Source organism: Salmo salar, chromosome 07, assembly GCF_965601325.2.
Source record: "Salmo salar chromosome 07, fSalSal1, whole genome shotgun sequence".
In the NCBI taxonomy this organism is placed as follows: Eukaryota; Metazoa; Chordata; class Actinopteri; order Salmoniformes; family Salmonidae; genus Salmo; species Salmo salar.
The window spans coordinates 3,699,311-3,714,527 of record NC_138297.1 but is presented as its reverse complement, the minus strand read 5'-3'; the positions used below and the strand labels follow the sequence as shown (position 1 = coordinate 3,714,527).

General features: G+C 36.3%; 1 protein-coding gene across 1 annotated transcript in view; it reads right to left on the bottom strand.

Annotated features, from left to right (window-relative positions):
• Nucleotides 1-15,217, bottom strand: part of LOC106608419 (uncharacterized) — a 54,452-nt gene that overhangs the window by 2,758 nt on the left and 36,477 nt on the right. The window contains exons 12-13 of the mRNA XM_045721404.2: nucleotides 700-840; nucleotides 329-406 (exon numbers count right to left, since the gene is read on the bottom strand). Coding sequence (XP_045577360.2) covers nucleotides 348-406; nucleotides 700-840 — 200 coding nt within the window. The 3' untranslated portion in view covers nucleotides 329-347. The remainder of the gene's footprint in view (nucleotides 1-328; nucleotides 407-699; nucleotides 841-15,217) is intronic.

Genomic DNA, 15,217 nt, shown 5'->3' with positions numbered 1-15,217 from the left:
GTGCAAGCTAGCTAGCTAAATTGCGATAAATGTTTAATGCTTTTCGACCTGTCCCCAAATTAATATAATTGGTTCAGAATTTGTTTTGATATTTCAACCTGTGTGTCGTGATCGTGTTTGGTGTAGGGGGACAAAATACATTTATGAACGATGGCGCACACGCGCGCAGCCGGTTTGGGTTCCGTATTAGCCCTTGGCAACACAGACGCTCGTTGGCGCAATAATTGAATAACATAGATTTCTAAATTTATTTTGCAACGCTCGGGAGCGGTGTAGTCAGCCTGTAACGGAAAAACCCTGTGACACACACAGAGCTGAGCAGGCCTACCTTTAGTCAGAGTTCATCTTCACTCTGCACTGAAATCAAACACGCCCTTGGCCACAGGCTGGTCCCTCATTGGCTGGGCTGCAGAGAGGAGCATTTAATATGGTTAAACTCTGAACAAAATGTGCGTTAGCCCAGGGTAAAGTCTCCCTTAGGTACAGATCTAGGATCAGCTTCCCCTCCCCCCAATCCTAACAACCATTAGTGGGGTGGCAGGGTAGCCTAGTGGTTAGAGCGTTGGACTAGTAACCGAAAGGTTGAAAGTTCAAATCCCCGAGCTGACAAGGTACAAATCTGTCGTTCTGCCTCAGAACAAGGCAGTTAGCCCAAAAGCAGTGTCTACGGGCAAACTTCACCTGCTCCGAGTGGCTCACCTGTATTACAGGTGTGTGGGTAAGTAGTGGGGAACATTCCCTCCGGTCCGTCCAGTGTTCCTCTGGTCCGGTCTGCGTCGACACGCTGTGTTACTCTGATCAGCGCCCCCTGCTGGAACGACAGATCCTCTGCAGTCAGACCTGGGAAGCGACACACACAGCGACACACATTCAGCTGACTAAGGAGTGTGTGCTGCACACATACAAACATTCCAGTCATAGCTCAGAACCTCTGACAAGAGAGAAGATCTGTTTCCCATCGAACAATTCACTTCTCATGTTAGATCCTGTCTATATGGTCAACAGACTCACAGTAGAAAAAGTAGGACTTTTTACATCTTTACTGAGGACAAACATACTGACTATGACTGTAATATGTGGTTGTCCCCTAGCAATCTGAATATACTAACTACTGTAATATGTGGTTGTCCACCTAGCTATCTGAATATACTAACTACTGTAATATGTGGTTGTCCTAGCTATCTGAATATACTAACTACTGTAATATGTGGTTGTCCCACCTAGCTATCTGAATATACTAACTACTGTAATATGTGGTTGTTCCACCTAGCTATCTGAATATACTAACTACTGTAATATGTGGTTGTCCTAGCTATCTGAATATACTAACTACTGTAATATGTGGTTGTCCCACCTAGCTATCTGAATATACTAACTACTGTAATATGTGGTTGTCCTAGCTATCTGAATATACTAACTACTGTAATATGTGGTTGTCCTAGCTATCTGAATATACTAACTACTGTAATATGTGGTTGTCCACCTAGCTATCTGAATATACTAACTACTGTAATATGTGGTTGTCCACCTAGCTATCTGAATATACTAACTACTGTAATATGTGGTTGTCCACCTAGCTATCTGAATATACTAACTACTGTAATATGTGGTTGTCCTAGCTATCTGAATATACTAACTACTGTAATATGTGGTTGTCCTAGCTATCTGAATATACTAACTACTGTAATATGTGGTTGTCCACCTAGCTATCTGAATATACTAACTACTGTAATATGTGGTTGTCCACCTAGCTATCTGAATATACTAACTACTGTAATATGTGGTTGTCCACCTAGCTATCTGAATATACTAACTACTGTAATATGTGGTTGTCCACCTAGCTATCTGAATATACTAACTACTGTAATATGTGGTTGTCCACCTAGCTATCTGAATATACTAACTACTGTAATATGTGGTTGTCCCACCTAGCTATCTAAATATACTAACTACTGTAATATGTGGTTGTCCTAGCTATCTGAATATACAAACTACTGTAATATGTGGTTGTTCCACCTAGCTATCTGAATATACTAACTACTGTAATATGTGGTTGTCCTAGCTATCTGAATATACTAACTACTGTAATATGTGGTTGTCCACCTAGCTATCTGAATATACTAACTACTGTAATATGTATTTGTCCACCTAGCTATCTGAATATACTAACTACTGTAATATGTGGTTGTCCTAGCTATCTGAATATACTAACTACTGTAATATGTGGTTGTCCACCTAGCTATCTGAATATACTAACTAATGTAATATGTGGTTGTCCCACCTAGCTATCTGAATATACTAACTACTGTAATATGTGGTTGTCCTAGCTATCTGAATATACTAACTACTGTAACATGTGGTTGTCCACCGAGCTATCTGAATATACTAACTACTGTAATATGTGGTTGTCCTAGCTATCTGAATATACTAACTACTGTAATATGTGGTTGTCCCACCAAGCTATCTGAATATACTAACTACTGTGATATGTGGTTGTCCACCTAGCTATCTGAATATACTAACTACTGTAATATGTGGTTGTCCTAGCTATCTGAATATACTAACTACTGTAATATGTGGTTGTCCCCTAGCTATCTGAATATACTAACTACTGTAATATGTGGTTGTCCACCTAGCTATCTGAATATACTAACTACTGTAATATGTGGTTGTCCACCCAGCTATCTGAATATACTAACTACTGTAATATGTGGTTGTCCTAGCTATCTGAATATACTAACTACTGTAATATGTGGTTGTTCCACCTAGCTATCTGAATATACTAACTACTGTAATATGTGGTTGTCCTAGCTATCTGAATATACTAACTACTGTAATATGTGGTTGTCCACCTAGCTATCTGAATATACTAACTACTGTAATATGTGTTTGTCCACCTAGCTATCTGAATATACTAACTACTGTAATATGTGGTTGTCCTAGCTATCTGAATATACTAACTACTGTAATATGTGGTTGTCCACCTAGCTATCTGAATATACTAACTACTGTAATATGTGGTTGTCCCACCTAGCTATCTGAATATACTAACTACTGTAATATGTGGTTGTCCTAGCTATCTGAATATACTAACTACTGTAACATGTGGTTGTCCACCTAGCTATCTGAATATACTAACTACTGTAATATGTGGTTGTCCTAGCTATCTGAATATACTAACTACTGTAATATGTGGTTGTCCCACCAAGCTATCTGAATATACTAACTACTGTGATATGTGGTTGTCCACCTAGCTATCTGAATATACTAACTACTGTAATATGTGGTTGTCCTAGCTATCTGAATATACAAACTACTGTAATATGTGGTTGTCCTAGCTATCTGAATATACTAACTACAGTAATATGTGGTTGTCCCACCTAGCTGTCTGATTATACTAACTACTGTAATATGTGGTTGTCCACCTAGCTATCTGAATATACTAACTACTGTAATATGTGGTTGTCCTAGCTATCTGAATATACTAACTACTGTAATATGTGGTCGTCCCACCTAGCTATCTGAATATACTAACTACTGTAATATGTGGTTGTCCACCTAGCTATCTGAATATACTAACTACTGTAATATGTGGTTGTCCCTCCTAGCTATCTGAATATACTAACTACTGTAATATGTGGTTGTCCACCTAGCTATCTGAATATACTAACTACTGTAATATGTGGTTGTCCACCTAGCTATCTGAATATACTAACTACTGTAATATGTGGTTGTCCACCTAGCTATCTGAATATACTAACTACTGTAATATGTGGTTGTCCTAGCTATCTGAATATACTATCTACTGTAATATGTGGTTGTCCACCTAGCTATCTGAATATACTAACTAGTGTAATATGTGGTTGTTCCACCTAGCTATCTAAATATACTAACTACTGTAATATGTGGTTGTCCTAGCTATCTGAATATACTAACTACTGTGATATGTGGTTGTCCACCTAGCTATCTGCATATACTAACTACTGTAATATGTGGTTGTCCTAGCTATCTGAATATACTAACTACTGTAATATGTGGTTGTCCACCTAGCTGTCTGAATATACTAACTACTGTAATATGTGGTTGTCCACCTAGCTATCTGAATATACTAACTACTGTAATATGTGGTTGCCCCACCTAGCTATCTGAATATACTAACTACTGTAATATGTGGTTGTCCTAGCTATCTGAATATACTAACTACTGTAATATGTGGTTGTCCTAGCTATCTGAATATACTAACTACTGTAATATGTGGTTGTCCTAGCTATCTGAATATACTAACTACTGTAATATGTGGTTGTCCACCTAGCTATCTGAATATACTAACTACTGTAATATGTGGTTGTCCTAGCTATCTGAATATACTAACTATTGTGATATGTGGTTGTCCACCTAGCTATCTGAATATATTAACTACTGTTATATGTGGTTGTCCACCTAGCTATCTGAATATACTAACTACTGTAATATGTGGTTGTCCCACCTAGCTATCTGAATATACTAACTACTGTAATATGTGGTTGTCCTAGCTATCTGAATATACAAACTACTGTAATATGTGGTTGTTCCACCTAGCTATCTGAATATACTAACTACTGTAATATGTGGTTGTCCTAGCTATCTGAATATACTAACTACTGTAATATGTGGTTGTCCACCTAGCTATCTGAATATACTAACTACTGTAATATGTATTTGTCCACCTAGCTATCTGAATATACTAACTACTGTAATATGTGGTTGTCCTAGCTATCTGAATATACAAACTACTGTAATATGTGGTTGTCCTAGCTATCTGAATATACTAACTACTGTAATATGTGGTTGTCCCACCTAGCTGTCTGAATATACTAACTACTGTAATATGTGGTTGTCCACCTAGCTATCTGAATATACTAACTACTGTAATATGTGGTTGTCCTAGCTATCTGAATATACTAACTACTGTAATATGTGGTCGTCCCACCTAGCTATCTGAATATACTAACTACTGTAATATGTGGTTGTCCACCTAGCTATCTGAATATACTAACTACTGTAATATGTGGTTGTCCCTCCTAGCTATCTGAATATACTAACTACTGTAATATGTGGTTGTCCACCTAGCTATCTGAATATACTAACTACTGTAATATGTGGTTGTCCACCTAGCTATCTGAATATACTAACTACAGTAATATGTGGTTGTCCACCTAGCTATCTGAATATACTAACTACTGTAATATGTGGTTGTCCACCTAGCTATCTGAATATACTAACTACTGTAATATGTGGTTGTCCACCTAGCTATCTGAATATACTAACTACTGTAATATGTGGTTGTCCACCTAGCTATCTGAATATACTAACTACTGTAATATGTGGTTGTCCTAGCTATCTGAATATACTAACTACTGTAATATGTGGTCGTCCCACCTAGCTATCTGAATATACTAACTACTGTAATATGTGGTTGTCCACCTAGCTATCTGAATATACTAACTACTGTAATATGTGGTTGTCCCTCCTAGCTATCTGAATATACTAACTACTGTAATATGTGGTTGTCCACCTAGCTATCTGAATATACTAACTACTGTAATATGTGGTTGTCCACCTAGCTATCTGAATATACTAACTACTGTAATATGTGGTTGTCCACCTAGCTATCTGAATATACTAACTACTGTAATATGTGGTTGTCCTAGCTATCTGAATATACTAACTACTGTAATATGTGGTTGTCCACCTAGCTATCTGAATATACTAACTACTGTAATATGTGGTTGTCCACCTAGCTATCTGAATATACTAACTACCTGTAATATGTGGTTGTCCACCTAGCTATCTGAATATACTAACTACTGTAATATGTGGTCGTCCCACCTAGCTATCTGAATATACTAACTACTGTAATATGTGGTTGTCCTAGCTATCTGAATATACTAACTACTGTAATATGTGGTTGTCCACCTAGCTATCTGAATATACTAACTACTGTAATATGTGGTTGTCCCCTAGCTATCTGAATATACTAACTACTGTAATATGTGGTTGTCCCACCTAGCTATCTGAATATACTAACTACTGTAATATGTGGTTGTCCATCTAGCTATCTGAATATACTAACTACTGTAATATGTGGTTGTCCACCTAGCTATCTGAATATACTAACTACTGTAATATGTGGTTGTCCTAGCTATCTGAATATACTAACTACTGTAATATGTGGTTGTCCTAGCTATCTGAATATACTAACTACTGTAATATGTGGTTGTCCACCTAGCTATCTGAATATACTAACTACTGTAATATGTGGTTGTCCTCCTAGCTATCTGAATATACTAACTACTGTAATATGTGGTTGTCCACCTAGCTATCTGAATATACTAACTACTGTAATATGTGGTTGTTCCACCTAGCTATCTGAATATACTAACTACTGTAATATGTGGTTGTCCACCTAGCTATCTGAATATACTAACTACTGTAATATGTGGTTGTCCTAGCTATCTGAATATACTAACTACTGTAATATGTGGTTGTCCACCTAGCTATCTGAATATACTAACTACTGTAATATGTGGTTGTCCTAGCTATCTGAATATACTAACTACTGTAATATGTGGTTGTCCTAGCTATCTGAATATACTAACTACTGTAATATGTGGTTGTCCTAGCTATCTGAATATACTAACTACTGTAATATGTGGTTGTCCACCTAGCTATCTGAATATACTAACTACTGTAATATGTGGTTGTCCACCTAGCTATCTGAATATACTAACTACTGTAATATGTGGTTGTCCACCTAGCTATCTGAATATACTAACTACTGTAATATGTGGTTGTCCTAGCTATCTGAATATACTAACTACTGTGATATGTGGTTGTCCACCTAGCTATCTGCATATACTAACTACTGTAATATGTGGTTGTCCTAGCTATCTGAATATACTAACTACTGTAATATGTGGTTGTCCTAGCTATCTGAATATACTAACTACTGTAATATGTGGTTGTCCACCTAGCTATCTGAATATACTAACTACTGTAATATGTGGTTGTCCCACCTAGCTATCTGAATATACTAACTACTGTAATATGTGGTTGTCCACCTAGCTATCTGAATATACTAACTACTGTAATATGTGGTTGTCCACCTAGCTATCTGAATATACTAACTACTGTAATATGTGGTTGTCCACCTAGCTATCTGAATATACTAACTACTGTAATATGTGGTTGTCCACCTAGCTATCTGAATATACTAACTACTGTAATATGTGGTTGTCCACCTAGCTATCTGAATATACTAACTACTGTAATATGTGGTTGTCCACCTAGCTATCTGAATATACTAACTACTGTAATATGTGGTTGTCCACCTAGCTATCTGAATATACTAACTACTGTAATATGTGGTTGTTCCACCTAGCTATCTGAATATACTAACTACTGTAATATGTGGTTGTCCCACCTAGCTATCTGAATATACTAACTACTGTAATATGTGGTTGTCCACCTAGCTATCTGAATATACTAACTACTGTAATATGTGGTTGTCCACCTAGCTATCTGAATATACTAACTACTGTAATATGTGGTTGTCCTAGCTATCTGAATATACTAACTACTGTAATATGTGGTTGTCCTAGCTATCTGAATATACTAACTACTGTAATATGTGGTTGTCCACCTAGCTATCTGAATATACTAACTACTGTAATATGTGGTTGTCCACCTAGCTATCTGAATATACTAACTACTGTAATATGTGGTTGTCCACCTAGCTATCTGAATATACTAACTACTGTAATATGTGGTTGTCCTAGCTATCTGAATATACTAACTACTGTAATATGTGGTTGTCCACCTAGCTATCTGAATATACTAACTACTGTAATATGTGGTTGTCCACCTAGCTATCTGAATATACTAACTACTGTAATATGTGGTTGTCCTAGCTATCTGAATATACTAACTACTGTAATATGTGGTTGTCCCACCTAGCTATCTGAATATACTAACTACTGTAATATGTGGTTGTCCACCTAGCTATCTGAATATACTAACTACTGTAATATGTGGTTGTCCACCTAGCTATCTGAATATACTAACTACTGTAATATGTGGTTGTCCCCTAGCTATCTGAATATACTAACTACTGTAATATGTGGTTGTCCACCTAGCTATCTGAATATACTAACTACTGTAATATGTGGTTGTCCACCTAGCTATCTGAATATACTAACTACTGTAATATGTGGTTGTCCTCCTAGCTATCTGAATATACTAACTACTGTAATATGTGGTTGTCCACCTAGCTATCTGAATATACTAACTACTGTAATATGTGGTTGTCCACCTAGCTATCTGAATATACTAACTACTGTAATATGTGGTTGTCCACCTAGCTATCTGAATATACTAACTACTGTAATATGTGGTTGTCCACCTAGCTATCTGAATATACTAACTACTGTAATATGTGGTTGTCCACCTAGCTATCTGAATATACTAACTACTGTAATATGTGGTTGTCCACCTAGCTATCTGAATATACTAACTACTGTAATATGTGGTTGTCCCACCTAGCTATCTGAATATACTAACTACTGTAATATGTGGTTGTCCACCTAGCTATCTGAATATACTAACTACTGTAATATGTGGTTGTCCCCTAGCTATCTGAATATACTAACTACTGTAATATGTGGTTGTCCACCTAGCTATCTGAATATACTAACTACTGTAATATGTGGTTGTCCCCTAGCTATCTGAATATACTAACTACTGTAATATGTGGTTGTCCACCTAGCTATCTGAATATACTAACTACTGTAATATGTGGTTGTCCACCTAGCTATCTGAATATACTAACTACTGTAATATGTGGTTGTCCTAGCTATCTGAATATACTAACTACTGTAATATGTGGTTGTCCACCTAGCTATCTGAATATACTAACTACTGTAATATGTGGTTGTCCACCTAGCTATCTGAATATACTAACTACTGTAATATGTGGTTGTCCACCTAGCTATCTGAATATACTAACTACTGTAATATGTGGTTGTCCACCTAGCTATCTGAATATACTAACTACTGTAATATGTGGTTGTCCACCTAGCTATCTGAATATACTAACTACTGTAATATGTGGTTGTCCTAGCTATCTGAATATACTAACTACTGTAATATGTGGTTGTCCACCTAGCTATCTGAATATACTAACTACTGTAATATGTGGTTGTCCACCTAGCTATCTGAATATACTAACTACTGTAATATGTGGTTGTCCACCTAGCTATCTGAATATACTAACTACTGTAATATGTGGTTGTCCACCTAGCTATCTGAATATACTAACTACTGTAATATGTGGTTGTCCACCTAGCTATCTGAATATACTAACTACTGTAATATGTGGTTGTCCACCTAGCTATCTGAATATACTAACTACTGTAATATGTGGTTGTCCACCTAGCTATCTGAATATACTAACTACTGTAATATGTGGTTGTCCACCTAGCTATCTGAATATACTAACTACTGTAATATGTGGTTGTCCACCTAGCTATCTGAATATACTAACTACTGTAATATGTGGTTGTCCACCTAGCTATCTGAATATACTAACTACTGTAATATGTGGTTGTCCACCTAGCTATCTGAATATACTAACTACTGTAATATGTGGTTGTCCACCTAGCTATCTGAATATACTAACTACTGTAATATGTGGTTGTCCACCTAGCTATCTGAATATACTAACTACTGTAATATGTGGTTGTCCACCTAGCTATCTGAATATACTAACTACTGTAATATGTGGTTGTCCACCTAGCTATCTGAATATACTAACTACTGTAATATGTGGTTGTCCCACCTAGCTATCTGAATATACTAACTACTGTAATATGTGGTTGTCCACCTAGCTATCTGAATATACTAACTACTGTAATATGTGGTTGTCCACCTAGCTATCTGAATATACTAACTACTGTAATATGTGGTTGTCCACCTAGCTATCTGAATATACTAACTACTGTAATATGTGGTTGTCCACCTAGCTATCTGAATATACTAACTACTGTAATATGTGGTTGTCCACCTAGCTATCTGAATATACTAACTACTGTAATATGTGGTTGTCCACCTAGCTATCTGAATATACTAACTACTGTAATATGTGGTTGTCCACCTAGCTATCTGAATATACTAACTACTGTAATATGTGGTTGTCCACCTAGCTATCTGAATATACTAACTACTGTAATATGTGGTTGTCCACCTAGCTATCTGAATATACTAACTACTGTAATATGTGGTTGTCCACCTAGCTATCTGAATATACTAACTACTGTAATATGTGGTTGTCCACCTAGCTATCTGAATATACTAACTACTGTAATATGTGGTTGTCCACCTAGCTATCTGAATATACTAACTACTGTAATATGTGGTTGTCCACCTAGCTATCTGAATATACTAACTACTGTAATATGTGGTTGTCCACCTAGCTATCTGAATATACTAACTACTGTAATATGTGGTTGTCCACCTAGCTATCTGAATATACTAACTACTGTAATATGTGGTTGTCCCACCTAGCTATCTGAATATACTAACTACTGTAATATGTGGTTGTCCACCTAGCTATCTGAATATACTAACTACTGTAATATGTGGTTGTCCACCTAGCTATCTGAATATACTAACTACTGTAATATGTGGTTGTCCACCTAGCTATCTGAATATACTAACTACTGTAATATGTGGTTGTCCACCTAGCTATCTGAATATACTAACTACTGTAATATGTGGTTGTCCACCTAGCTATCTGAATATACTAACTACTGTAATATGTGGTTGTCCACCTAGCTATCTGAATATACTAACTACTGTAATATGTGGTTGTCCACCTAGCTATCTGAATATACTAACTACTGTAATATGTGGTTGTCCACCTAGCTATCTGAATATACTAACTACTGTAATATGTGGTTGTCCACCTAGCTATCTGAATATACTAACTACTGTAATATGTGGTTGTCCACCTAGCTATCTGAATATACTAACTACTGTAATATGTGGTTGTCCACCTAGCTATCTGAATATACTAACTACTGTAATATGTGGTTGTCCACCTAGCTATCTGAATATACTAACTACTGTAATATGTGGTTGTCCACCTAGCTATCTGAATATACTAACTACTGTAATATGTGGTTGTCCACCTAGCTATCTGAATATACTAACTACTGTAATATGTGGTTGTCCACCTAGCTATCTGAATATACTAACTACTGTAATATGTGGTTGTCCACCTAGCTATCTGAATATACTAACTACTGTAATATGTGGTTGTCCACCTAGCTATCTGAATATACTAACTACTGTAATATGTGGTTGTCCACCTAGCTATCTGAATATACTAACTACTGTAATATGTGGTTGTCCACCTAGCTATCTGAATATACTAACTACTGTAATATGTGGTTGTCCCACCTAGCTATCTGAATATACTAACTACTGTAATATGTGGTTGTCCACCTAGCTATCTGAATATACTAACTACTGTAATATGTGGTTGTCCACCTAGCTATCTGAATATACTAACTACTGTAATATGTGGTTGTCCACCTAGCTATCTGAATATACTAACTACTGTAATATGTGGTTGTCCACCTAGCTATCTGAATATACTAACTACTGTAATATGTGGTTGTCCACCTAGCTATCTGAATATACTAACTACTGTAATATGTGGTTGTCCACCTAGCTATCTGAATATACTAACTACTGTAATATGTGGTTGTCCACCTAGCTATCTGAATATACTAACTACTGTAATATGTGGTTGTCCACCTAGCTATCTGAATATACTAACTACTGTAATATGTGGTTGTCCACCTAGCTATCTGAATATACTAACTACTGTAATATGTGGTTGTCCACCTAGCTATCTGAATATACTAACTACTGTAATATGTGGTTGTCCACCTAGCTATCTGAATATACTAACTACTGTAATATGTGGTTGTCCACCTAGCTATCTGAATATACTAACTACTGTAATATGTGGTTGTCCACCTAGCTATCTGAATATACTAACTACTGTAATATGTGGTTGTCCACCTAGCTATCTGAATATACTAACTACTGTAATATGTGGTTGTCCACCTAGCTATCTGAATATACTAACTACTGTAATATGTGGTTGTCCACCTAGCTATCTGAATATACTAACTACTGTAATATGTGGTTGTCCACCTAGCTATCTGAATATACTAACTACTGTAATATGTGGTTGTCCACCTAGCTATCTGAATATACTAACTACTGTAATATGTGGTTGTCCACCTAGCTATCTGAATATACTAACTACTGTAATATGTGGTTGTCCACCTAGCTATCTGAATATACTAACTACTGTAATATGTGGTTGTCCACCTAGCTATCTGAATATACTAACTACTGTAATATGTGGTTGTCCACCTAGCTATCTGAATATACTAACTACTGTAATATGTGGTTGTCCACCTAGCTATCTGAATATACTAACTACTGTAATATGTGGTTGTCCACCTAGCTATCTGAATATACTAACTACTGTAATATGTGGTTGTCCACCTAGCTATCTGAATATACTAACTACTGTAATATGTGGTTGTCCACCTAGCTATCTGAATATACTAACTACTGTAATATGTGGTTGTCCACCTAGCTATCTGAATATACTAACTACTGTAATATGTGGTTGTCCACCTAGCTATCTGAATATACTAACTACTGTAATATGTGGTTGTCCCACCTAGCTATCTGAATATACTAACTACTGTAATATGTGGTTGTCCACCTAGCTATCTGAATATACTAACTACTGTAATATGTGGTTGTCCACCTAGCTATCTGAATATACTAACTACTGTAATATGTGGTTGTCCCACCTAGCTATCTGAATATACTAACTACTGTAATATGTGGTTGTCCACCTAGCTATCTGAATATACTAACTACTGTAATATGTGGTTGTCCACCTAGCTATCTGAATATACTAACTACTGTAATATGTGGTTGTCCACCTAGCTATCTGAATATACTAACTACTGTAATATGTGGTTGTCCACCTAGCTATCTGAATATACTAACTACTGTAATATGTGGTTGTCCACCTAGCTATCTGAATATACTAACTACTGTAATATGTGGTTGTCCACCTAGCTATCTGAATATACTAACTACTGTAATATGTGGTTGTCCACCTAGCTATCTGAATATACTAACTACTGTAATATGTGGTTGTCCACCTAGCTATCTGAATATACTAACTACTGTAATATGTGGTTGTCCCACCTAGCTATCTGAATATACTAACTACTGTAATATGTGGTTGTCCACCTAGCTATCTGAATATACTAACTACTGTAATATGTGGTTGTCCACCTAGCTATCTGAATATACTAACTACTGTAATATGTGGTTGTCCACCTAGCTATCTGAATATACTAACTACTGTAATATGTGGTTGTCCACCTAGCTATCTGAATATACTAACTACTGTAATATGTGGTTGTCCACCTAGCTATCTGAATATACTAACTACTGTAATATGTGGTTGTCCACCTAGCTATCTGAATATACTAACTACTGTAATATGTGGTTGTCCACCTAGCTATCTGAATATACTAACTACTGTAATATGTGGTTGTCCACCTAGCTATCTGAATATACTAACTACTGTAATATGTGGTTGTCCACCTAGCTATCTGAATATACTAACTACTGTAATATGTGGTTGTCCACCTAGCTATCTGAATATACTAACTACTGTAATATGTGGTTGTCCACCTAGCTATCTGAATATACTAACTACTGTAATATGTGGTTGTCCACCTAGCTATCTGAATATACTAACTACTGTAATATGTGGTTGTCCCTAGCTATCTGAATATACTAACTACTGTAATATGTGGTTGTCCACCTAGCTATCTGAATATACTAACTACTGTAATATGTGGTTGTCCACCTAGCTATCTGAATATACTAACTACTGTAATATGTGGTTGTCCCCTAGCTATCTGAATATACTAACTACTGTAATATGTGGTTGTCCACCTAGCTATCTGAATATACTAACTACTGTAATATGTGGTTGTCCACCTAGCTATCTGAATATACTAACTACTGTAATATGTGGTTGTCCACCTAGCTATCTGAATATACTAACTACTGTAATATGTGGTTGTCCACCTAGCTATCTGAATATACTAACTACTGTAATATGTGGTTGTCCACCTAGCTATCTGAATATACTAACTACTGTAATATGTGGTTGTCCCCTAGCTATCTGAATATACTAACTACTGTAATATGTGGTTGTCCACCTAGCTATCTGAATATACTAACTACTGTAATATGTGGTTGTCCACCTAGCTATCTGAATATACTAACTACTGTAATATGTGGTTGTCCACCTAGCTATCTGAATATACTAACTACTGTAATATGTGGTTGTCCACCTAGCTATCTGAATATACTAACTACTGTAATATGTGGTTGTCCACCTAGCTATCTGAATATACTAACTACTGTAATATGTGGTTGTCCACCTAGCTATCTGAATATACTAACTACTGTAATATGTGGTTGTCCACCTAGCTATCTGAATATACTAACTACTGTAATATGTGGTTGTCCACCTAGCTATCTGAATATACTAACTACTGTAATATGTGGTTGTCCACCTAGCTATCTGAATATACTAACTACTGTAATATGTGGTTGTCCTAGCTATCTGAATATACTAACTACTGTAATATGTGGTTGTCCACCTAGCTATCTGAATATACTAACTACTGTAATATGTGGTTGTCCACCTAGCTATCTGAATATACTAACTACTGTAATATGTGGTTGTCCACCTAGCTATCTGAATATACTAACTACTGTAATATGTGGTTGTCCACCTAGCTATCTGAATATACTAACTACTGTAATATGTGGTTGTCCACCTAGCTATCTGAATATACTAACTACTGTAATATGTGGTTGTCCACCTAGCTATCTGAATATACTAACTACTGTAATATGTGGTTGTCCACCTAGCTATCTGAATATACTAACTACTGTAATATGTGGTTGTCCACCTAGCTATCTGAATATACTAACTACTGTAATATGTGGTTGTCCACCTAGCTATCTGAATATACTAACTACTGTAATATGT